Consider the following 27,400-nt stretch of genomic DNA (forward strand, 5'->3'; position numbering starts at 1 on the left):
ATATATGGAAGATCTGGGAGTTGCCTGGCCAAAATGAAAGCTTCTCGATTATTGCTTATTTCTAGGAAATCTTCTCATCAAAGCTAAAACAAGAACAACATAACTATAACTTGAATCTCTTTTTAAAAAATGCATATTTTCATATTACTACATGAAAAAAGCTCTACCCTTTACAAATTCTAAGCCTTTGTCCTAAAACATTCATCCAAATGGATAAGAAGACCGTAAACTTCCCTTTAACAAAAGAAATGACATTAAAACATCAGATCCTCATGAAATTAATTGACCAAACGATGGGAATAGGATATGTGAACAGCAGATACTCATTGTTACGCAATGACTGTTGAGTTTCATACAATAGCTTTACTTAGCCTGAAATTAACAACTTATCTCCTACTTACCTCAAAAAGCTCACTAGCCTGTCTCTTCTCTATCCTAGGTAGGGTGCACATTAAGTACTTGTATGTCAAACGTAACAATGTAATATCTTTATGTAACAGAGAAGATCTTCTAACAACATTGCAATAAAATGTACCGGTTTTTGAAAGACTACACAAGACCTCTAAACACCCCAAAAATAACAGTTGTAACCACAGCTTTCAAACAAGAGGATAACATTACACTGACTGAATATCTTTATGAGGCAATCGCTGTGTCTAGTGATGTCCATTAACTCTTTATCTCTGAGAGTGGTAAACCCACTATGTCGGGGCCCCTTTTTGGTACTAAATCTAAAAATGACAAAAATCATCACTAAATTGCCTAGCCAACATGAAAGCTTCTCGATTATTGCTAATTATTGCTTATTTCTAAGAAATTTTCTATGTGAACCTATTTTGATAGTTCTTCATCTATTGAATGAAATTCCAATAAAGAGACCTGTTCTCGGCAACCGTTGAAAAGTAATTTGATGTCATAGTCGTCATAAAGGAATGTGCCTGAGCCACTGTCATCGGCTCACCGGCACAGGGGTTACGACCGCTCGCCGGAGATAAAGAGTTAAGCTTTGCAAACTACTACTCTCACACTAGAGAACAATGAACCAAGTGACTTTCATACATCAGTCCCCAAAAATCTGCTGCATGACAAATGCCACTAAATGTCAGGTAAGCACTCAAGTGAGTTTCCTCTGTCAGCACCCAAAAATTTTCTGCACACAGAATTGAACTAAATATCAGCTAAACACTACACAGCAAAATAACTATGCATTACATCTTATTTACATGGGTATGCCTTCAAACAACAGTTTCAGGAACACTTATGGCAAGAATAAACCTTTATGAGCATAAGATAAAATCATTGAAAGGAATACTTTACAATAAAACAAGAGAAAAAAGGACCCCATCAGTCCTGAAAGTAATGACAGGTTTAAGTGCGTCAATACACCAGCACCTCGAACCGGAAACTTTTTATTTTATACCCCAACACTAGCAAATATTCTTTTTTAAGTTTTGCATCAATAAAAACAAAAACAGAAGTAATCTGTGACAAGGATGGCGTTCTCCACCTCTTTCAACAATGCAGCTTTACCCAGTAGAGAGAAATAAGACCTTTTTCATATATAGAAATCAATCCTTTTGGTCAACTTCAGCTGCAGACACATTTGCAAACACTTGATGTCAATGCACAGATTTCAGTCTGTCTCACTGTAGATAGAGAGAAAAAGAGGTTTTATTTAAATCACACATCAAATCCATCTTTTAAAAGGACACTCTCAAGACATATGCATAAGTCAATACAAACAAAAGAGTAAGTAGAAAAAAAATGCAGTCCTAAAACAATTAGACTTTCTAATGTTGTCAGATTCTAAACAATCATTTAAAGCATAAGCAAAAGGAAGGGGGAACATTAGAACTCAGGGCTCATTTTACAATGTTGATACACGAAACACAATGTTCATGGGAGCAATTGCAAAGGCACCGCTCTTGATGGTCTTTCAAGACCCTTCAAGACCATACACATCTAACTATGTACATAAAATCAGCATACAAGTGGGGGAAAATAACTATATGCTAAAAATAGCCAACACTCTTTGACTGCAGCCAACTAGCTCCGGGTAAGAAAATATACTAAGTTCACTTTTCATACATGAAAATGACTTAAGACAATGTCCGACTGCAGTCAGAGAGTTTCTTTGAAAGTCTTTGATTCGCTGAGCCTTGAGTTGACTTTAGATGCATAACTCCCAAACTCTATCAAAACTGTACTCCTACCAATCTTATAAAGCAAATTTCTTCCATTTTTCATATACATGACACAAGGTATTTAATATTTTGGTACACAAAAAAAAAAAAAAAATGTGTCATGACGCTGTGAAATCAGTCACTCGTCAAGTTTTGGATATGAGGAATTATTGGTATCACCAAAAAACTTCTTCATTTTGATTTTAAAAATACAATTTAAACTGAGTTAAAAATCGAGATACTTGCGATCGAAGAGGTGGGGGTCACCTGGTTTCAGAGGTAAAATTAGCAAGAAAATGGCCACCCAAGTTTGGTGACTTTCAAAGCTTGAGAGTTCTAGAAAACTGAAAATGTACACTTTTCGTACACTTTGCAGTCACACAGCCAGCAGTACAAAAAATCCCATCTGGTCACCCAGCCAGGAGAGCGACTGCAACTGACTTCTCGGGCCTGGCGCCAGGTGACCGGAATGGACATTTTTCACTGGCACATCATTGCAACACAACTCACAACCTACAACGTAAACAAATAAAAACAGGGGAAAAACCACGACTAACCTAAGAAAATTGGAAGAACCAGACATTCTAAAAAAACAGCCGAGGATGACATTACCAAAAAGTACTTCAAACTGTCACCTGAGATCAAGGACATAGAAGACGAATGGCAAATATTTAAAAAATCCCTGTCAGAAATACTGAAAAACTGTTGTGGCACCAAAAGAATAGGTGGAAACAAAGGCAGAACAACATGCTGGTGGAATGATGAAACCAAAGAAGCAATTGGAATGAAAAAGACGAAATTCAAGAAATGGCAGACGTCAAAGATCGAAGAAGACTAGATCTATATAGAATACAGGAAAGCGAGAAGAGAGACCAAAAGAATCATCAAAACTGCTAAAGAAAATGCATGGAAAATAAATGGCGAGAAACTGACCAAAATCTGTAAGGAAAGCCCAAGAGAATTTTTTTAAAGTGTGAAGAGCATGCGGATAAGGAAAGACCCATACAACCCGACATGTATTATAAATGATAAAGAGGGAAACGCCATTCTCGGCAAACATGCAATCAAGAAAAGATGGGAAAATTACTTCCAAGAACTGTTCAACCCAGACGCTTGCCATGGACAATAAGTAGAGTTCCAACCATCCTATGGAAATCAAACAGATCCACCAACACTTCCAAGTGAAATAGAAAAGGCACTCAAGACCAGCCCCAAGAACAAAGCCCCAGGACCAGATGACATCACAGCGGAAGCCATAAGAGCTTGTGGAAACACCAGTATACTGTGGCCGAGGCGTATTTTCAACAGAGCCTGGGAACAAAGAAAATGCCCAGAAGACTGGCAGAAAGCCATTGTGGTATCATTATGGGAAAAAAAGGGCAACAAACACGACTGCACAACATATAGAGGCATCTCATTGTTAAGACACTCGGGGAAAAATGTATGCAAAGATACCAGAGCAGCGCATAAGAACTATTGTAGAGAAAAATCTGAGCAAAGCTCAGTTTGGATTCCGAAAGGGAAGAGGATGCACGGATGCCGTATTTGCATTACGACAGATATGCGAGAAAACAATAGAACACAACAAAGAATCCAACATCGGCTTTTGACAGAGTAAACCATGCAAAACTCTGGTAGACACTCGAAAAGTATGGCGTCAGAGGACAATTGTTAGATAATGTCAGAGCTCTATATACCAACAGCAGAAGCTCAGTAAGAACGAAGGAAGGAAATACAGACTGGTTCAAAGTAAGATCTGGAGTACGACAGGGATGCGTTCTATCTCCACTATATATGGACACAATAATGCAAGAAGCAAACCAAAGCCCAGAAAGCCTAAATGAATTTCTGTTCACAGACGACCAATGTCTAATTCATCATGACCAACAAAGCCTCCAAAATCACACTACCGAACTCAACAACACCTGTGAGAAATTCAACATGAAAATAAGCACATCAAAAACAGAAGTTATGAAAGTGAACCGAAACCATAGTCCCCTGAACATCCATGTCAATAGTAAACAACTGAAACAGGTGAAAGAGTTTAAATATCTTGGCAGCACTTTTTCTGAAAACGGGTCCATAGACAGAGAAATAAAAATGCGAACTCAAAAAGCCAACGCTGTCACCTACCAGCTCGCACCCCTTCTATTTCATCCAAACATCTCCATGGATACAAAGAGACAGCTTATCACCTCAATATTCATACCAACATTATGTTATCAGTGCCAGACCTGGACCTTAAGCAAAACCCATGAAAGCAAAATCACCGCATGCGAAATGAAATATCTCCGCAAAACCCTTAACATCACAAGACGAGACAGGCAGAGAAATGAAGAAGTAAGAGCAGCTATCGGCACTGAGTCCTGCCTGCGTTACATAGAAAGACAGAGGATAAAATGGTTTGGCCACCTGTTACGCATGTCACCTGACCAGCCAGCCTTGAGAGCCTACAACACCAAGCTCTCAGGCTATATAATGGAAGAGGAAGGCCACGCAAAAGGTGGATCGAGGGTGTCAAGGAAACCCTAAGAAAACATAACATCACAACTGAAAGAGCTGCGGAGCTGGCCTACCATAGAAAACTGCATCTCCCCTCGACGTTTAACGGCAACAGAGGATGAAAAAGTAAAAGTAAGTAAAGTATCATTGCGCCAAGAGGCCGAAAAGTGTTAATCAATTTTTTTGTTGAAAAATCAACACAGAAATGTGTTTTTAAATGGAAATAAAAGGTGTTGAGCCAAAAAACAAAAACTCAATGAAAATTGCCAGACCATTGCAAAAATGCTAGTTTCTTCTATTTCTTGACTTTGATGAGTGCTTGATTTCACATTGTTGACTAATGTTTGTTTTTTTTATGAACTTTTCCTGCCTTTCTGAAAAAAATTTTTCGTTGCTCAGTCATGGTTTTCATCTTCCCCCTTAGTTTACTTATATAAACTACGCTGTAATGAATTCTCGATCTACATCAGAATGATATTCAAAAACTGACTCATTAAGTTCCTACTTGAACAGCTCAGAAATGTCAGTCTTTAGAATCCAGCAGCACTGCATCCAAACCACTTTTTGAAAGCCAAGAGGTACTATGTATAGTAGGAAAAGTTTCAATCAGTATGACAAAAAACTTTTAATGAAGGCAGCACAAGAGGTTCATTTACCTCTTCAACCAACAGTTTCATGTATAGCAATAAAGCTGTGGGAGTTATCAGTTATCTGAATGCTCCACACACCAAAAACTCTGACTTTTGAGGACATCGGGCTTGTCACTCATATACTGTGATTGGGTGGAATGAGTACTCAGTCAAAATTCAGTGAACAGCTTCTTAAGTTACCAAACCATTAGAATAACATACTGCCACATGGCACTTTATGCCTAATGGAGACACTTTGTCTCTGGTAAGTTTGAGTAAGGAAAAGCACATCCATATGATAACTGCCTTAAAAGGCTTGAAAAAAGCAAGATACAAGGACAAAAACAACATAGGAATAGAAAAACAAGTAAGGCCTACCAGTCACTCCTCCGAACACTCATTCCTCTTTGCAACTTATAGAAAGAAGAATTGGTAATCGTAAGAGTTTATAGTCTTTTCCATAACTATAAGATTACTTACAAGGCTGGAAACCTGAATATAACAATCATTTCAGACAGGTCTGAGAAAAGATTGACAAAAGCCTAGATAACTCTCCAAAGAACCCAGGGTCATGAATGCCAAGATTCTAACCAGGGCCATGTACACAGAACTAACAGTTTGCCCACTAAGGGAATATAAGAAAGAAAAAAAGGAGTACTACCTCTACCACAGTTCATCCAGCCTCACATGTTAAGCGGTTGGATTGGTCCTCATCAGATTGAGATCTGCCTCCACCATCTCCTTCACCAACATCTGGAGGAATAATAATAATGATGATAATAATAACAACAATAATAATATGTGTGTAACTCGTTTGCACATTCTACTGTATGCTCTATGCGCTTTACAAATATTATTACCCTAATAGACCTTAGAAGAACACTCTTAAACATTTTCAACTTCCCGTGAAGCATACACAGAAAGCTGTAGATTCCATGTGCTCAAACACTAACAAACTGAAAAAATCTTTCACTGTCTATAACCAGGTATCCATTTTCACCTGGATGAAGTGAGGAAAATTTGTGTAAAGTAGTGCCTTTCCCAAGGACGCAATGCTAGACCCCTCACGGGAATTGAACTACAACCTTACAATAGCAGGTCAGAGAGCCTAACCACAAAGTCACCATTTAGAAACTTCTGTAGAGGCTGAACACAATGTACAACACACAATCTGTATTGTATTTTGATTTTTGCCCCTGCCTAAGTCATCTTCTATATTCTCTCTGTCTCTCTCTCTCTCTCTCTGTCTCTCTCTCTCTCTGTCTCTCTCTCTTTTCTCTCTCCATGGTCACTTTTGTAAGCACAATTAAGCGTCATATTTAATTCAATCTAATTTTGCTATTGTCCTTCATCTGACCTGGAAGTCGTACTTGGTCTCCCACTTGAGTTTGTCCTTCGCCTTTGTCGGGTCGCCCAGCAGAAGTTCCTGAAAAGTACAAATAGCTGAGCTAAAAAGAACTTAAGAGTTAAAAAAGTGAAAAACGTGTATCCATAGAAATGCACAGTGACTCTCTTGGCCCGTCATTCGATTCCTAGATCTCAAGGGAAGATAAAAATAATCAAATAGCTGGTTAGGCACACAGTGCATCATGTCATTTACAAAGTTTGTCTCTACCAAAAACCTAGTCAACTTTTGCTGATATGTGTAGGTGAATTGAGGAAAATAGGTGAATACATTTTGAGCGGATACAAGACCACTGCTGACAAAACCAGGAATCAAACTTGCAACTTTTTATTATTCAGTAAATTTTCAGTATAGCATACTCGGCTTAAAACATACTTTCAGCTGTAACATTTTCTGTCTGTAGTCCCAGGTCCATTTATTATCTCTACTTTTAAAAAGTTATGTCTAAAATATACCAGAGTAAATTGTACTTTTTGCTATTACGTTAATCTTTCTGGGGATGTTAGAGATCAACAGTTTGTTAACATTTTACAACGTAAGAATAAAGAAAAATGACCAAAAGCGATATTTTTACCGTAGCCAGGAATGCAATGTAATCGGCTACAGCAAATCTTTTTGCAAGTACATGCCAATTTTACCATCAGTGGACGCCTGCATCTCCCCCCCCCAACGGACACACACAAGCATGTGCACACTCTAATCCAGTCTTTATCGACTGGTCTGCTCAGCTCAGCAAAAAGAAAACCCAGATGATAACAGCTTGGTGCAAGGAGGTGGGCATTCCAACTGACCAGCGTCATCACCATTAAAAGGCAAACAAGAAAGAAACTTTTATTAAGACTTTTAACGAATGCTTTTCCATCATCAATTGGTCGCTTATAAGGACAAGCTGGCTAACCCAGATTTCGGGGGTTTTCAAAATCTCGACCTACACCAAAAGTGGGCACTGCCCTACCTATTGGCGAAGTTTGGTTTCATTGGTGTGTATATGTGTCACGATGTGGTGGAATCAGGCACTCGTCAATTTTGGGGCATATGGAGTTATTGGTATTATCTTAAAGTCAGTCGATGTGCTTTGCTTGTGATTTTAAAAAGTATCCATTATCTTGGATGTAAGTAAAGGTATTGACGACTGAAGGAGACGGGGGTCACCTGGTTTCAGAGGTAAAGTTAGCGAGAAAATGGCCCCCAAAATTGAGTAATTTCCTTAGCTTGAGAATCCCTGGAGACTGAAGATTTACATCTTTTATGCCTTTAATCAACATTTTTCAGTAAAATCCACACAGAAATGTGTTTTTTAGCGGCCATGAAAGGTGTTGAGCCAAAAAACAAAATTCAACAAAAATTTCCAAACCTGCGGAAAAATGCCAGTTTCTTCACTTTCATTATTTTGACAAGCGCCTGATTTCACCACGCTGTCTCACATATTTGTTTGGTTATAGAGAAAACTCTCCTTGTATTTTAAAGGAACTGAACAAGGGGCAAAAACTTTACCTTCAATTTTCTCAAAACAGCATTTTTAGGGATAGCCCCTTGTGCTTAAAAGCGACCAATTATTATCAAGTAGGGGGCAATTACACTGTCTCTAATCAAATGAATAAATATCACTCAGTAGCCTCCCCTGTCACCCCACCATTTTTGGGGGCTAAAACGGTCTCAGCTATGGCCTCATTTACACGTACAGTTCATTGATCGACAAACAGTAGAATATAGAAAGAACTGCAGGCATCCTGTAAACTTCCGGCTACAACTGAGCCTGGAAACGAGCCATCTTCTCGATATCTAAGGGTTCTCAGTCCAACCACCACATATCTGGCGACGCCAGATATTTGCCGGCCGGCGAACACATGACGAGAGAGCGGCTTCTTTGATGTTGCTCCAGGCGGAGTTGAAAATGCATTCCAAAATTTTCCTAAATATTGGTCAAATAAAAAAAATAATAAGATTTTCATGATCAGCGACCCAAAATTAGTCAAACTCACTCGAGGAACACAATTTAACGCCGGATTACCAAGTTAATTTTGTTTGGTGTGTTTTGTGCGTTTTGTCAAAGAATGACACTTTAACAATAAAAAAACTGTATGTTTGAATGGATTTTCTCTCATTCGGTTAAACTGTCAGTTTGTCGATGAATGAACTGTATGTGTAAAGGGGCCCTAAGACATTCAAAATCTTGTGTCCGAAAAAAGGGCGCTATAGCAAGGTTTTACTGTATGTCCCTCACTTAGTCACAAGTAGATTTGGACCATTCCTCAAACCACGATTAAACACAATGGTAGTCAAGAGGAACTCAGAAAAGCAACAAAATGGCGAATGAAAGAAAGAAATTTTTTAAAATAGGCCAGCTACACATGACACCGACCAGACATGAATGAATCCCCAAGTATAATAATTACTCAGATCATGAAAAGAAAGAAGAATGGTTGAAAGAATACAGCTGTGCCAGGCTTTACTAAAATGCTTTACCACCACTAAACTCGTTTAGAGAAAAAAATAAAGATCAGGTGTTTAAGTCAGAAAAATGATTTGCAATAAGATGTTATATTTTCTCTTCCAAAAACTCCATAAAATTTCCACAAAACTTAAGTTGAGTCAGGTATTACTTGGAAATGTATGAAAATATGGCCTCACATTAAACAAATGGTATCAAAAGAAACATATCAAAATGAATGCACTCCATTGACTTAGACATCAAAGAGTTTTGAGTTACAACTTTATTTTCTTCAATCTTGTTGTATTAAACATCAGAAATGGAGTTTGCTCAGGGTCACAAACTGATTTTTTTTTTAAACCTGAAAATCTTACCACTTCTGTGGGTCTGTAGTATCGTGGGTTAATTTTTACTAAAACATTTCCCGATTCCTTGTCTTTTCCGATTTCATTCACACCCTTGCCTTCCCACCTGAAACAAAAGCAAAAACAAAGGAAAATATAGACTCTCGTAATTGTGTGACATCCTCAAGTACATCTGTGGTTCAAAGCAGTTTTAAATGAAAAAATACTAAGAAGGCATACATTACTTTTAGAATTCTCTCCTTTTCAACAGGTGAGGCTATTTCACAAGAAAACCTGTTGAATAGAACCATGGACTTTGATTAACGATGGTACTAAAAGAGGGTGCTTCTCTGTCACAAGAGAGTATGCTGGTATATGCTGCGCATATTATAAACCTATCTTTGAGCACAAATAAACTGGCCTTTTCTTTCTTCGAAATATTCACTTCAAGACAAGGAAAGCCCAATACTGAAGTGTTGTTGTTAGCATGTGACTCAAAGTGAACTGTCAACTCAACAAATTCCAAAACCACTGACATCCTTCGCTGTAATTTTAAAAAATGGATCTATACCTGATTAACAAAAAATCCTTTAAAAAGCTGGTCACGTTATTCCATCCCATATTTAGCGAGTTATGTATCTTGTGTACAAAGAGTAGGAGCAAAGAATGCTCTAGATTTACTTGAGAAAAAATAAATAAATAAATAAGACGCAAATTTTATCAACACCTGTAACCACATCTTCAAAAATTCTCTTGGTTTTTCGAAGACACTTTCTTTTAAAAGAACAAACCGTCCTGTAGGGCACTATCTCAGCAATACTTACTCGATGGTCTTGCCCACACACTTGAAGGCCGCCTCCACAAACTCCCGCACGCTGTGGGTCTCCCCAGTAGCCACCACAAAGTCCTCTGGAGTTTCAGCCTGCAGCATTAGCCACATAGCCTGGGGAACAAACAGCAAGGGAAATGACCACATAAAAAAGTCCAACACGTTTCAGGTTCTATTTTTCCTAGTCACCGAAATAAAACTTTATTTTAAAAAAATAGTAGAGGATTTTACGGCGCTCGCAACTGCATACGGTCATATGCGCACCAAGGGGTGGGTGTCAACAGAGAAGTCTTTACAGGGAATCAGACTCAGACTGCTCACCTCTCTAGCTTCAACAGCACAAGGTCTGCTTCGACTATCAAGATACCCCAAAATAGCAGGTCACAAGAGAGTGACAAACATACAAAAGAAGTAGAGGAAAATGACAATAGTAAGGATCAGGAAAGAAAAAGCAGCGGTTCCCTGTTGTAGATCAGGCACACTTATGAGCGTGACATGAGTCAGCCCATTTAAAATTCTACTATGCTCGAACGAGAAATGTCCCCCCTTTGGGAACGGCCTAAAGACACTACAGTCAGTGGCATATCCCCGGTCGGTGATAAAACTTTGTACTAGTCATAAATAGTTTATTTTGAAACCCAACCACTTGCACATACAGAGTTGCTTAGTATGGGAAGAAACACGTCAACACAATAACAACTATTTAATGAATGACCCACTCATGAACCCTCTGACCACTTGCACCCAAATAAAGCACAAAAAAAGAGAAAAAGGAAGAAAGAATGCAACAACAATACAACAGAATACATTTTCCACACACATCAGAGAATAGATTTTCCCCAGCACTATTCACCAGCAGAAGCGATTCTTCTTCTATTGGAGTAGGCTTCCACTAAACCTGCCCCTCCCCCCCTCCCTCACTTCCTCAATCTACTGGAAAAGTTCAGCACAACTTAATGAAACCAATTACTCTTTTGTGTCATGGCATATGTCCAGCAGCTTGAGAAAAGCAGGAAAAAGACGCACTGAATGAAACCAAGATTCTTCCAAATAATTAGTCAAGTGTCTGGTTTAGAAAGCTCATCTTTCTTTCAAAGGTCTCTTAAGAAAGGTTTCTAATAGTCCGGATAACTCTTATGAGTGTAGCTATGGTTTTTTTATTTTGAAAATTTCTCAAATTAATTTTTTTTTCTTCTCAGTTATATCTTTTGAGGAGCTACTGTGTTTTGAAAAATTGCTATTAAAAACTATAAAAGATTTTAGGAAATTGTAAGAACTCCAATTACTACTTAAGTTACAGGTTTAAAATTGGCCTCCTTAGATTCGGATTTTCCCCATCAATTCCCAGGTTTTCCAGCTACATACTTTTGTTACTGTCTCTTTTAGACAAATCTTTCTTCTTAGTTTAGTTTTAGATTTTTATGGCACTTACAACACAAATAGGTCATAAAAGTGCCCAAGATTGGACATGTTACTAGACAGTAACATACAAAGAAAAGAAAGAATAGAGGTAAGGAAGATAGATATTTGATAGAAAAGAAGGAGTTAACCACACCAGAGCATCTACCAACCACCAACACAAACTTCTAAAGGACCACATCACTGTTCTAAAAATAAATTTATTTTTTTAACTAGCATACCTGGCAGCATATCCAGGTCAAATCAAACTAAGATTCTGTTTAATGAGAGTACAACTGTCAGATACTTTGTCACAACAGCTATGATAGTACAATGCTCCCCACTGTGAGCTATGTTGTGGACGTTCCCCATTGTAGAGACTCTGAAGTGTCCAGAAGAATATTTTTAAAAGAAAATATACATGCCTATACAGCAGTAAGATGAGGACCACTGTTTCCGATATACATGCCTATACAGCAGTAAGATGAGGACCACTGTTTCCGATATACATGCCTATACAGCAGTAAGATCAGGACCACTGTTTCCGATATACATGCCTATACAGCAGTAAGATGAGGACCACTGTTTCCGATATACATGCCTATACAGCAGTAAGATGAGGACCACTGTTTCCGATATACATGCCTATACAGCAGTAAGATGAGGACCACTGTTTCCGATATACATGCCTATACAGCAGTAAGATGAGGACCACTGTTTCCGTAAGTTCTTACATTGTTTTCATTTAAAGCCAAAAGAAGCACACCCATACAATAGAAGCTATATCGTGATAGGGAAGAACAAGAAAGAAAGACAAAAACAACTGATGAAAAGAACAAAAGTGGGACCTACCAGTGGCGCCCTCTAACCACCTCTCACAGGTTTGGCTACATTTATGCATTTTCCTTTCAATGTTTGACACTATTTCCTTGTCTATCCACTACTGGTCTAGATATAGAGTAACGGTGTTCAAGCCTATTACACATGAACAGATGAAGGCAATTCTTCTTTTTGTTGTAGTTCACTACTCCTGTGCTTCAAACAGATATTTTAAAAAAAGGTTTTGTGTCATTGTCTTGGTAGTTGTTTCAGTACAAAAGAGAGTGAAACAGAAGACAAAAGTATATATGGAGAAAGGATGTCACCCTTAAGCGAGAGAGGATGAGGCATGTAGGCCTATATGTATATACAGTATGCATGCATAAAAACAGTTTAGTTTTTTAGTTTTAGTAGAGGTTTTACAGCACTCGCAACTGCATAAGGTCATATGAGCCCCAGAAGATTAGAGGTGCTACAAGAGAGTAACAAACATAAGGGGAGATAAGGACGATAGATGTTTGATAGGAAAGAAGAAGCAAACCACACCAGAGCACCTGCCAACCACCCACCATAAAAAGAGAATGGAAATACATTGTACATATTTTCAAGACAAACATGCAAATATAATATATTACCAAAGACACGTATGTCTTGGAAACCAGAAAAACAGAAAAAACACAGATTTATTCAAAGAACATTTCATAGAGAAGGAAAACCGATGAGGACTATGAAGATAGAGCTAGAAAGGGGCCCCAACAGAGAGCTTTTGATGAATACCCTGAATGCCTTGATTAACAAGAAAGAAGAATAAACAATCATAACAAAATGAACTATGATCCAGGTATATAATACATAGTAAATAGGACAAAGTCCTTTAGGTATGCACTGAACTGTGACTTCTTTTTGAAACAGTTGTTGATCTGTTACAAGGGAGGCTATTTCCCAGCTACCTGAAGAAAAATCATCCCAGACAGGAAAAGGAAAACTAAAATTTAGACCCCTTTCCCATTCCAGCCCTGAAAGTTCATGGCTTGATCTAACTGTGGTGTAGTGACAAGAATGGTTTGAGAGAGGAGAAACATGACTTTGTGAATATTCCTCTTATATTTGGTTTGGGGGTTTTTTGGTAAGTATATTACGGGCACCTGAAAAGCTATATTCATCTTAACAATGTTAATGGAAAGATGTATTGAAGCACAGACAGATCTGTATTTATGCTTCATAGATTATTCAAAGGCGTTCGATAAAGTTAGACATGATGAGCTATTTAAAATACTGGAAAAGCTAGACATAGAAGGAAAAGATCTAAGAATTATCAAAAACATGTACTGGGACCAAAAAGCCGCTGTACGAATTAATTGATTTGAGTAGGTGTTTTACGGCACTATCAACCCAATTCTGGTCATTTAAGCACCAACATGTTTCACCGCAACAAAATCAGGCATGTTTTAGTAAGAGTTTTTCGGAGCTCGCAACCGCACATGGTCACACTATCATCATTATGCTAAAAGGAAGGACAGACATTTATGAAAATTTTTGTAAATATGGTAAAGACTTATTTACATTTGTATATACAATATCAATTTCAGTGTATGTATATATATATATACACTGACAACGATACCTATGTATTTCTATTTTATTAAATAGTCCTATTTCTTTAACATAACTTAAATTTTTTTAGGGTCAACAATGTCAAAAAGGGTTTTGATATCTTTACATTTAATATATTTCTTACATACATCATTAAATTCGACACATTCCGTTAGGATGTGCCGAACTGTGAAATATGTGTTGCACGCCACGCAAAAAGGAGCTTCCTCTCCTTCGAGTAATTGTTTGTGCATGACGTGCATGTGTCCTATCTTTAATCTGGTATAAATCACGTTTTCTCTTCGTAGGAGAGACAGGGGTTTCCTGGGGGCAAGTTTCAGTTGAATGTAATGGAGTTTGTTGTGTATTTGTTAATTTTAAATTTGGGACCAGGAGGATATGATGTGTTCTTTTACTTTCGGTTTCATGTCACAGAAAGGGATTTTACTACTTTTGTTTTCAGGTAGTTTTAGAGATTCTTTGGCAAATTGGTAAACAGCTTCGTTGCCATCAATGCCTACATGGCTTGGAAGCCAAGCTATTGTAATAGTTTTTCCAGACTGAAGTAGAAAATGCAGTTTAATTATAAGTTTTAAAATTTTGTTGTCGGAGGTGTCAGAGCGCTCTAAAGATTTCAGACAAGAGAGAGAGTCTGAAAGGATTAGGAAAGTAGACTATTATATTTAGGGCCATTTTAAGAGCTGTAGCCTCAGCAGTCTAGACTGAAGCTTCTCTGTGGAGTTTTCTTAATCTTAAGCTGTGTGGCAACAGCTCCTACAGAGGAGTCATTTTTGGATCCATCTGTAAAGAGTTTCTCTGCTTCAGGGTATCTATTTATTAGCTGTTTGTATGAGTTTAGGTATGTCGTTTTGTCTGTAGACTTTTTGTTGTGTTTTTCAAGACTAGTATCTATGTTTGATTTGGTTAAATGCCATGGAGGTATGCTGGACATGGCAAAGGGCTCGATTGTGTCTTCAGAAAAATTGATGTCTTTGAGATCGTTCTGGATTCTTATTCCTAAAGGGCTTACTTTATTTCCTAAGGAGGATAGAGTTTTTAGATCTTCGGAAAGGCCAACGACACATTTGTGGGCTGGGTTTTGGGGTGCTGAGCTAAGTTTCAAAGACAGTTTTTTCCTTTAAAGTTCTAAAGATGGTTCATGAGTTTCAGCCTGTAAACTTTCTACAAGTGAAGTACGGAAAGTGCATAGGGCAAGGCGAAGGCCTTGATTCTGAACAGGGTCTAAAATTTTAAGGTAAGACTTTCTAGCTGATCCGTAAACAGGATTGGCATAGTCCAGCCTGGAACGGACAAGGGAATGGTAAAGTTGAAGAAGTGTTTCAGTGTCTCCTCCCCATTCGGGATTGGAAAATACTTTTAAGGCGTAATAGGAGTGTTTCGTGTCGGAGATGTTTGATGATTTTGTTGTGTATTTGATCAGGGCCTGGAGCTTATAGTTTTCTTTATTTGAAGAGGTAAAATCAACAGTTGTTTTTTCAGAAGACATTTTCACTTTTTTAAATTCAGGGTTGTAATTTTGGGTAGAAGAATTTCCGGAGAGGGTTGATGCTAAATAGTCAGCTACTGTTTTTTCTGTGTCTGCAAAGGAACTATTTGGTTTTAAGATGTGTTTGATTGTGTCTCTTTTAGTACCTTTCAATTTCTTTATCATCTTCTTGACTTTGTGCATTGGTGTTTTGTTGTTTATTTTAGAGACATAATTGCGAAAAAGATGTTTTTTTGGCCGTCCTGATTATTCTGCGTGCTTGGGCTCGTGCAATTTGGAAATTTGTGAGGTCTTCATTTGTTTTAGAGTTGACGAACTTCCTAAGAGCTGATTTTTTGGCTGCAACAGTTTTTTGGCAATCTTCAGTAAACCAACATTTATTTTTTCGGGGTTTGGTGGATAATTCTGGTATGTGTCTTTGAACGATTTCAAGAAGGGTTTCATGAAATCAATCAAAAGTTTGTGTTTGAGAAGGATTGAGTTTCTGGAGACATTCCATGCGAAAACCATCCCAGTCCGCTCTTTTAAGATTGAAACGGTCCGGGATAGGAGTTCGGTGTGGAATGTCTGGAAATAGGTTGATGGGGAAGTGGTCCGATCCGTGTTGGTCGTCAAGGACGATCACTGAAAGTCTGGAATTAGATCTGGATCACATAGGGTTAAATCTATGGATGAAAAGTTTAAGTCATTTGAATTTTGAAATGTTGGGGAATTGTCGTTAAAAATACTAGTATTGGTTTTCGTTAAGAAATTTTTATATGATTTTACCTTTAGTGTCAGTTGGTTCATTTCCCCAAAGAGGGCTATGGGCATTAAAATCTCCCAACACGATGAAGGGTTGTGGGAGCTGTTCTCCGAGGTTTATTAGTTCTCTTAAAGATAGAGGATAATTTGGAGGGATGTATATTGAACAGGTAGTTATAGGACGGTGTAGGGTGACCCTGACCACAACTGCCTGAAGTGTTGTGTTTAGTTGTATTTGTCAGTGTAGTGTTTGGTTATTTATTAAAATGGAGTTGCCCCCAGAGGCAATTTGGTTGTCGGTGTATATTTGGTTGTAAGTTTGATAGTTTTTTAAAGTGAATGTGGGTGTTGGCAATTTAGTTTCTTGTAGACAGATAACATTTGGGGTGTGTGAGGTAAATTCGCGGTTCCACTGAAGAACTGCCATTTTTATTTATTTTGAGGGCACGGGTTCAATTACATTTCTTTTTGGTCGTAGGTGACCGTTGTTTCTGTTTTGTTTCGCTGCGGTCACGATGGACCGCAGCTTTTTTTAAAGGAGAGTGTGGAGGGGGAGGAGGACCGGGGTCCTGGATGCGGGTAGAGGAGGGGGAGCGGATGCCGGGAGTGGGTGGAGGGGCTTTATTGGATGAAGGATGATGGGATGGAGGTTAAAGCAATGAGGGTGTAGGATGTGGTGATTTGTGTGAGGATGATGATGGTGAGGATGTTGTGGGTGAAGATGATGATGGGGGTGAAGATGAGAATGATGAGGGTGAGGATGATGAGGGGGATGAGGATGAAGAAGATGGCTGAGAGGGTGGTGATGAAGAGGGGGTGTGGGGAGATGGCGGATGGAGAGTGGAGAAGGTAGGAGGAGAGGAAGTGGACTCCATGTCCTCCTCCGTTTCCAGCCTGGAGTATTGTTTTTTGCAGGTGTTCTGCCTTCTACGTGTCTGAAGGACCTTTCGGGTTGGGTTTACTGACCGTGGGACGGTCTTCGGGACTTCTGAATATGTTTTTGTTGTATTCTTCGGCGTCGATCCTTTTATGTAAAGCGTTGCTCTTGCTTAAGCGAACGTTCCGCCGTACTGGGCCCTATGTGTTAGGATGGCTTTCTCCTGACACCACTTCGGACACTCCGTCTCCCCAGAGTGTCCTTCCTTGCCGCAGCAAGGACACGCTGCACCACGACAACAGCGCAGCTGTGTGTGTCCGAAGCGCTGACAGTTGAAACAGCACATCGGTTTCGGTATATATGGTCTTACTTCTAGTTCTTGGTATGCGATGTCTAATTTTGTTGGTGGTGTGGGTGTGTTGAAGGTAAGGATCCACGTGCTGGTACAGATTTCCTTGCCATCTCGCCGCACTTTGATACGATGAGCATGGACAATTCCATCGACCTCCTGAACCATCTCTTCTTCCATACAGCCGCAGAGCTCTCAGCTTTTGATGACACCCTTGGATGTGTTCAGACTTCAGTAAGGTTGAACACATACAGGGATGCCACCAAACGAGGGGCAGGCCAACAGTTTGCCTGATTCTATATTGGAACTGACCTGTATCAGGAGGTCAGTGGATCCTAGTTTTTTAATGTATTTTGGTTTGTGCATACCGAAAGCTTTAAGTGACTTTTTTTTAATTGGATCGATATATTTTACGCTTTTATTTATCTCCAGGGCTCCCCACCCGCCACCAAGTCCAACAAGGGGCCACCGCTCGGAAGTCCATAGCTGGTGTCAGAGAGGCGAACACCTTAACATCTAAGCCACGAGAGCCCCCTTCCTCTTCTATGCCTCTGGCTGTACATCAGTGATATGAATAAAAGACTGCAAGGTCTTAACATGAGAGAATGCCACCACTGAAACCTTGGGTAAGTGTGGATAGAGAAATAGTATTACATGACACTACAGTAAGATGACTACTTGAGGAGTCCTTACCACTTGTTCAGCTGGCCCAAAACAGCTGACACTCCTTTAAGGTTTCTCTTTTTAAAACAAACAAATTATATAGATTCAGATACAAAACATTTTAAACATGAGAATCGAAAAGAGTAGTTGAATAAATCTATTTTCTAAAATGTCTTGATCACAGCCTCAGCCCCTCTTCTAGTTTTCCTGTACTGTATGATGAATATGTTAGACTATTAGATTGCTTTTATCAATATACAGAAGGGAAACAATAAATCCTGGATTGTTGGTCCCTATATTAACATGTTGAATTATGTCCCTGTAATTGTACTTTTATTTATCTACCCTCGCAACAAAGATTGTCTGATCTTAGTGATCTTTACTCACTCCTCCTTCCTGTTTCAATCACATGTACTCATGCTCATTTTGATTTATTTAGTCTTGTCAGTGAAGCCAGAGAGGGCAGACCTCATATTATTTTCATCATTAAATTACCCTTCTTCATTTAGAAACGGAGTTCTTATTTTTGCTTTATTATATACAATAATGGCAAACAACCCCAGTGCAACAGAATAATTGACTTTCTGATTTAGAATAAAGAGAAGGATCCTCACCCTGACATCATATTTTGAGTTTGACAGCAAGCATGTCAATGCAATGAAAGGAAAGAAGGTATGATAACTTACACAGATAAAAGGAAGAGGGGGTCACAACATGGACAGAAAATAACAAAGAAAAAAAAACAAAATGATACAAAAGAAACAAAGTGATAAAAAGCAAACTGACAAAAACAAAAGTAACATAAAACAAACATTGAATAGGGATAGAAAATAACTCTGAAAATAGAACAGATTGATTGTGACAAAAAAATGTTTTAACACCAAAAGAAGCGAATTAAACAAAGCACTTGTCTTCAACCCTGTACCATAGAGTGTCACAAGACAAGTGTTTGCAGAGGGACAATATTATCACCACATACACATACATTTTGAGAGGAAAAAGAAAAAAAGACACCAACCTCAACATAATCTTTGGCGTGGCCCCAGTCACGCTTGGCATTCAAATTGCCCAATTCTAGATCCTTCTGCTGTCCTAGTGTAATCTTGGCCACAGCACGGGTGATTTTACGAGTCACAAAAGTTTCACCTAGATCAGAATAAGAACAGAGAATAATTTCCTTCAAATTCAGAACATTGCAAAACTACCCGAGACAAGTAAAACTTAAAATATTTCAGCTGAGAACACTAACACACGAGAAAAAAAGCATTCTTAACATTGTAATGGCAGTCCCTGACATGATATTCTAAAAAATAGTGCTGCACTCGTTTGAAGACAATGATGTGGATTTCAATCATTGAATGGACTTGTTTGAATAAAGAAAAGTACAAAGACACATTATCGGTCATTTACTGCGAGGAAAAAGTAAGACAGACAGACAGAAACAACAGAACGAACGGAAAAAAATAGGACCTACCTGAGAATCAGTTGATTCCCTTTTTTATTACTCCAAGTCACATGACAAAACCATAGCAAGCATCATGAATAACCCAGACAAAACATTTGCAAACCACTTCCAAACATAATATATCAAAAGACAGATGTATCATTTGAATGAGGTGAAAACCACATATTAATCACAAAGTTCATCCTATTCATGGCATGATTCAAAAGTAAATTGTACACCTACACAGCTTCTGTCACTTCTAACCTGATCTGCACAATGGACGTGACCATTTCAGTAAGATTTCTTCTTGCCAAAACCAGTTGAGTTTATAACAATGCAAGTCTATCACAAATGATCAAATACATTGCTTTTCTGGATCACAGTCAAATCTGATTCAGGGAAAAACACCTGACAAGGACAAAATTTCACAAGGAAAAAACTGGGATCAGTTGTTTCGGCCTCAATTAGTACAACAACAAGATCCTCATGACTTTTTCAGCACATGAATCAATACTCCTTAGTAAAAAGAAGGGTTCCGTTTTACTGATTATGTCATTAACTTTTTAAAAATTCTAATAGAGCGTTTTACGGCGCTCGCAACTGCATAAGGTCATATGAGCGCCAAGGGGTGGGAGTCAACAGAGAAGTCTTTACAGGGAATCAGACTTATTCTGCTCACCTCTCTAGCTTCAACAGCGCAAGGTCTGCTTCGACTATCAAGGCACCCCAAAAATAGCAGGTCACAAGAGAGTGACAAACATACAAAAGAAGTAGAGGGAAAATGACAATAGTAAGGATTAGGAAAGAAAAAGCACCAGTTCCCTGTTGTAGTTCAGGCACAGTTATGAGCATGACATGAATCAGCCCATTTACAATTCTACTGTGAAATGTCCCCCCCTTTGGGAATGGCCTTAAGACACTACAGTCAGTGGCACTACCCCAGGGGGCCCATTTACTTTGACCAAACAGTCATATATTAGGACAAAATTATGCAGACCTATTGATCACGTGCATTGGGCTCAAAATTATGTTGATACAAAAGCAGTACACAAGTGCCATACAAACAGCCACACACACATCCGCACTCACACACACACATGTATCACGCATGCATGTTCACACACACACACACACACACACACACACACACACACACACAAACACACTCACCTCTTCTAGGACTCTCATGATTGAACAAGATCCCGTTGCAGGCAAACATGTTGTAGGCCTCTCGGTAGTTCACCAAAATCCAGTAGGCGTACAGCTTGGCCACACCTGAATGACAGACAGGAAAACTGAAGTAAGATTGGTTTTTCCACCATCATAACTGGTTGTGTCATTGTATTATGGAACACTGATTTTTTTACTTCTGTATGACAATAACACGACCGAGAGAAACTAACAATGAGCAAATTCAAAAACGATATTAACAAAATAAAGCAAATTATTTCTGTATATATCAAATACAAAAGAATCAAAATTACAGAATTGGGATGTCACTTCTATGAAAATTATTACGATAAGGGACAACCAGCAGTTTGTCAAGAGACAAAAAAAAGAACACACAGCTTGGCTGGTCTAAGTCAGATATGGTGAAAAGAATGCAGGAATTCTACTGACAACTTTGCACTAGACTAGAGGTAAAAAAAAAAGAGAACAAATGTCATCTGACTTTAAAAGTCTAATTTCAGGGATTGAAAGCTTCAAGTACGACTAAAAAGAAAATCAAAATTACAGTTGGAATGGTCTAAGACGGCTGCCCATTGTTGGGAAAAAATGTGGCCGTCTTGTATAGTGTTATTATTATGCTGCGGAAAAAAACCCTAAGGAGGGGAAATGGGAAGAGGCCATTTGTTCAGGTAACTGTTTTATACAGGGGGTCGCTAGAACAGTTTAGTTTAGTATAGTTTAAGGGTGAAAAATATATTTAATTATTTCTCAGGCTAACTGCAAAATAAAAACAATAACAAAGCTTCATTAATATCAAGAGCTGATTTAAGAAATAAGGAGTCAAAAAAATAATTTGTCAATAAGAAGACAAAAAACAACAGATGTCTTAGAGAAATATCAATTTTTGTACATTTCAACTAAAATTCAGTAAAACAAAAAACTTAAGTTAATACGCATAAAAGCATTTCATAAGAAATTTATTTAAACTGACATTGCCAAATTAACTCAGGGAAAGAGTGTTATATTTAAATTATATGCCCCAGGTGTTGACCAGTTCTCTCAAGACAAGACCGAAAATGCCACTTGAAATTTTTAGTAACCCTGGAGCATGTTTCTGGGTCAATTCTTAGGAAGTTTTGTTCAGCACTGAATTTCAACTATTTGATTGTTTAACTCTTTTCCTTCCAGTTTTCAACTATTTGATTGTTTAACTCTTTTCCTACCAGGCCAAAATCCACCCCTGGCCCAGGGCTTTTCCTAGACCTATTTTTACCCCCCTACCCCACTAAAAGGAAAATGTCAAAATATCCAACTAAATACACACATACCGTATCATATGGCACATCAAACTGAAGGCAGGTAAAAAAGTTATCTACCAGATGGTGATACAATATTGAAGATTTTTTCCATTATATTAGTTTGGGGTTACTAAAAGTGATTATGCAATAGCAAAGGAGTCATATGAAATAAACAATTTTCCAGCTTTGAAAGGTCATAACTAAAAAAGTACAACAACAGCATCATTCAAACTTCCCAGGTAGGTTGCCTCTAGCAATGCGAAGAAATGTTGAAAGTTATTCATGTGTACCTATTATAGAAGTGAAAATATGAGTTATATACTGAAGTCAGGGGAGCGCTTTTATTTTTATTTTTGTGTTTCAAAGGGGACAGAAAAAAGCGCTGAAATGACTGAAAATCGTCAGTCGGTGCTATATTTTCTTTCGTATCCGCTAACAGGAAGTTTATTCTATTATTTTGAAAACATGGATTAGACGAGAATTTTGTACCCTTTCATTACTGGATTGGAATAGATAGCGAGCTACTCGAGTCGTATTTTGCGGCTCTTGGTCCATCGAGGCCACGCCCACGAGCCATATTGCAGTTCGCGGTAGGGAAAGTGTTAAGAGTTGTTTGCTTAGACTCTCTTTCAATAATTCCTAAACACATACGAGAACTTTGAGTATGTCCTCTATGGCAATGTCAGTTATAAAGAACCAAGACAAGGCCAGGCAATAAAAACTGCAGTTAGTTCTCAAACATAAACAGTAGTACCAATCCCTCACACATCTCCCCACCAAATCAAGAGAAAATAGAGAGCACATCAGATGCTACGAAAGAAATAAAACTTTTCTTTCAGCAGTCCAATAAACTGTACCCTATAAATAAAAACCTGACAGTTTAATCAGATTTTGAGCATGTTGAAAGAGATTGCTTAACAAGAACAGCTGTGTCCACAGATGTGTCCATGATTTAATGACAAAAGAATTATTGATTGATCCACTTCACATGACCAAAAAATCTGAGCATGCTCAACAGAAGGGAAAGAATCAATATGTATTCTGATTCAACAAATCAAGCTATAAACTTCATGTCAGAGCTGCATTCCTGTATCGATTTTAAAAAAATTATGCAGTACAGAATTGAAACTAAAAAGAACTTTACAGGGTGACTGCCAACCCGGCTTCTCAGTTCATCCATGTTCCAGGGACACGTTACATAACAATGACACTGTGTGTGTGTAGATATATATATAAATATATATATATTTTTATTTAAAAAATTTTTTTTTTTTTAAATATATATATATATGAGTGCGTGTGTGTATACATGTGTATGTAGGTACATATATCCAGTCAACAACATGTCAGTGTTGCACTGTAGCCTCGAGCCACTTAGTATTTCAGTCTGTTCTTACTTATTTTTATATTCTCCTCATCATATTCGCCTGCATATATTATAAACTATTTGAAAATAAATCTTGTTTTGAGCCTGTGAAAAGGCCTAGAACCAGAATATAGACTGTCAGGAACCAGTCTGTGTGTCATAATTCATATAATAAAAGTGAAAGACAATTATTGCTCAAACTCAAAGTAGAGTACCAGTAATAACTTAAATAGCTCAAGCCCTATTCCGTGCGAGAGGAGTAAGAACTGAGGGATGGCAAGATTGTGACACTGAAAATCTGCGAATCTTGAACGGAAAGCTAAAATATATAGATATAATTTACTGTCACCCATCCAATGAAGCGCGAACACCTAAGTTCAATAACAGGCTTACAAGTTATGACGGATCCGGATTCCCCACAAGTGCCACAAAGCTTGCACCAACGCGCACTTTACTTTGCAGAGGGCTGTAGTAGTAATCAAAATTCTAAATATTAAAAATCTGCTTCCAAGTTCAGCTTTTTGTCCTCTGGTGTTGCGTTCAGCCCTCCCCCCTCCCCGAGTGTATCTTTTTTTAAAAATCAACAATCTCCCCCATTCAGGAGTCCTGTACTTCGCAGCGTTCAGAACGCGTGCAGGTTCACTGACCGGTCACAATGGCGAGCCCGACAAGACGCTTGAATAACTTTCTTTTCTTCTTGGCTTTCGTTTCTTTTATCCCCCACACATGACAGAACATAGACGTATATTGATTTATTTTCATGGCGACACCACGTTTGTAATGCACAACCTGTATGTGACAAATTTTAATGTTGCGTTAACAAAAGCAAAAGTAGATATTGATTCTCCCGATTGAGCCTCGGTATCATACATACACTTCTGCTTGCCGCCATAGCCACCTGTTCGCGTGAAACATACTCAAAAACCCAGTCATACCGAAATCGCGATCGCCACAAATGAATCTAAAGACGTTATCGGATTTGGTTTTCAAATATTCGAGAACTTTTATGTTCTTTCTCGGGGCAATTTACAGATTTCCTCAAATTCCAGGGGACCTTCCCGGGTCTCGGCGATTTTTTTCAAATTCCTGGGGCCCGACAGTCACCCTGCTATAAAGACTGTAGTTACTTTTCAAACATAAACAGCAGTAACAGCCCCATCTCCCATCCTCCGCCCCCTCCCCTCCAGAAGTCAAACAACAAATATATTTCCAGTAAAAGTTCACTATAAATTCAACATGATATCTGTATTAGAATGTGTGACATGTAGAAAATATCTAGTAACTCAAATTGAATCTCAGCTAAATGGCACATAATGGGGCAGGAAACATTCTAAAATTTCACTAAAGTTATTTCAGATGTTTATTTGCCAGTACAAACTTACATGCTTTCCAAAAAAAAACCCAAAAAACAAGCACCATAGTAAAAGGAAAACAGAGGTGCATCCACACACAACCATAAATACCTTATAACCTAAATTTTTAACAACTTTACGGTTTGCAAAACAACATACCGTAGGGTGAGCGAGGATAGAAAGGTGTGGTCTCTGACTGGGGCACCTCCTGTACTTTTCCATACAGCTCACTAGTAGAAGCCTGATAGAAGCGCACCTAAAAACACAAAGATATAGCAAAAGTACATTATTCTCACTCATAATCTTAAACATTTTACACATTCTGAAAAAATATTTTCACATACTATAAAAACATTTTCAAATATTTTGAAAAAGTATTCTCACATACTGTGAAATTTCTTGGCTAAAACACATCTCAACAAAGAGGCGTGACTTTGGCTGAAGGACTGTAACCTTGCTGAGTATTCCATGACACGCCCCTTTGCTCATCTGCTAGACAGGGGAAATGAACAAGAAATAAAGGAACCACTTTTCTTAAAACTCATTGTGCCTATGTTGAACCACACGAGTTAAAGATAATGGTAACACAGAAAAGAAATATTAGTAGATAATCTGAAAGCGCTTCTTACATGGTCAGTCAGTCGACACGTCCTGATGGCATCCAATAACCTGAGGGTTCCAACTGCATCAACGTCTGCAGTGTACTCGGCCAGCTCAAACGACACCTGGAAAACATTGACACATTTTATAAAATAGCTACAAAGTCAGTCTATTATGAAAAAATGTCAGGGTGTGTGAATCTGTGTGTATATCAGAATGTGGGTGGTATTGCATTCTTAGTCGCTTGTCTGGATGTGATTGGGAATGGGTGTGCCTAAGAGTATATATATATATATATATATATATATATATATATTTCCAAAAAAAACTTGACATAAAGAATAGTGTTAAATAAAAAATAAACCATTTCAGACACAGGGACAAAATTTTACATATAAAAAGAAGAAGCATTTCTGGATTTGAAAACCTGTATTTTAATGCACATAATACACACCTGGTGCTTCAAACCCCTCCTGAAATGATACGGTCCAAATTCAAAAAGTCAGAAAATGTGCGTTCTTCCACATAGAAACTTTACATTGACATAGTAATCCTAAATTATGGTTTTCGAAATGTCCGATAGCAAAATACACTGGTACTGGTCAAATCTAAAGCATTTCAAGTTATGTCTGAAAGTTCGGCAGGATTAATATTGTGTGTGACCGCTGCCTGCAGCAATGACAGCGCGGCATCTGTGCCTCGTAGAGTTGACGATGTTGGAAATTTGATGTTGTGGGATAGCGTTCCAAGCGTTGGTTAGGCTTTGAATCAACTGAGCGTTGTTCTTAGGAGCGGCATTCATCTCTTGGTTTTGAGGCCCGAGAATATCCCACACATGTTCAATCGGGTTCATGTCGGGAGGTACTGCTGGCCAGGGATGGATGAAACCGAATTGTTGTTGTGTGAGGTAAGCTTGTGTCACCCTGGCACGATGGGCTCGAGCGTTGTCCTGTTGTAAGGTGTAGCCTGGATGGTTCTGCACAAACAGTGCCACATGTGGTTACAAGATGGTGGCTACATAGTTGGCGCTATTCTGTGATGTCGGAGCATGTACCAGTGCCGTCCTGTGGTCTGTTGTGATTCCGCCCCAGACCATCACCTGCCCATATCCCCGGTAAGGGATTTCATGTACACACTGGTCAGCAAACCTTTCATTTCGACAGCGATATACCCGCACTCGACCATCGTAGCGACCTAGGACAAATCTAGACTCATCCATGAAAAGGACCTGAGAAGAATACTTGTCTGTGTGCTCACTGGTTGCTGTTGCGGCAGAGTTTTGGCTGTATGCGAAGCAGACTGGAACTTGTCCTTCAGGTGGGTGGTGCATACCCATCCTGTGCCGGGGTGGTTATCCGCAGCCTCCCTGATCTTGGCCGGTCTCTTGTACTTCCTGTGTTCATGTACCTGGTCTGCAGACTGTAGATGATTTCCCTGCTACAGTTAAAAATCCTTGCCACATCCGCCACGGGAACGCCTGCTTCGAGATGCCCTATAGCGCGCCCCCGCTTGTCTGCACTGAGACGCGGCATGGTTGAAAGTCGACATTTTTCTAGATTTCTGAAGCTCGGAGTTCAAATGCAAACGATGTTTTCATAAACTTTTTACACACCTTTTGTAGGTTTTGAAATAAGCTACACATTGATAGCGAAGACAACACAGAAAACTCATGCTTAACAGAATAACAAGTTAACAAGTGAAATCATACTAAACACACAGAATTGAGCGAACTCACTTAGTTGTGCTGTCAAAATTGATTCCGAAGATAGTAAAACCAACGCACTGCACTGTACATAAATATCATCATTATCCGTTTTGATTTAATAGTATTATGTTTAAAGAAAATGTGTCAAGTTTCTTTTGGAAAGGAGTATATACATACATATATATATATATA

General features: G+C 38.6%; 1 protein-coding gene across 1 annotated transcript in view; it reads right to left on the reverse strand.

The window, feature by feature from the left end:
* Window positions 1-1,154: 1,154 nt before the first annotated feature.
* The window catches only part of LOC101851054 (GDP-mannose 4,6 dehydratase), a gene marked incomplete in the record, with an annotated part of 53,623 nt that continues 27,377 nt past the window's right edge, over window positions 1,155-27,400 (reverse strand). The window contains 9 exon segments of the mRNA XM_005101891.3: window positions 1,155-1,646; window positions 5,976-6,067; window positions 6,672-6,740; window positions 9,525-9,621; window positions 10,319-10,437; window positions 19,292-19,419; window positions 20,888-20,992; window positions 25,063-25,159; window positions 25,533-25,628. Of these exon segments, the coding sequence (XP_005101948.2) occupies window positions 6,005-6,067; window positions 6,672-6,740; window positions 9,525-9,621; window positions 10,319-10,437; window positions 19,292-19,419; window positions 20,888-20,992; window positions 25,063-25,159; window positions 25,533-25,628 (774 nt within the window).

The sequence above is a fragment of the Aplysia californica genome, unplaced genomic scaffold, assembly GCF_000002075.1.
Source record: "Aplysia californica isolate F4 #8 unplaced genomic scaffold, AplCal3.0 scaffold00303, whole genome shotgun sequence".
NCBI classification, from domain to species: domain Eukaryota; kingdom Metazoa; phylum Mollusca; class Gastropoda; order Aplysiida; family Aplysiidae; genus Aplysia; species Aplysia californica.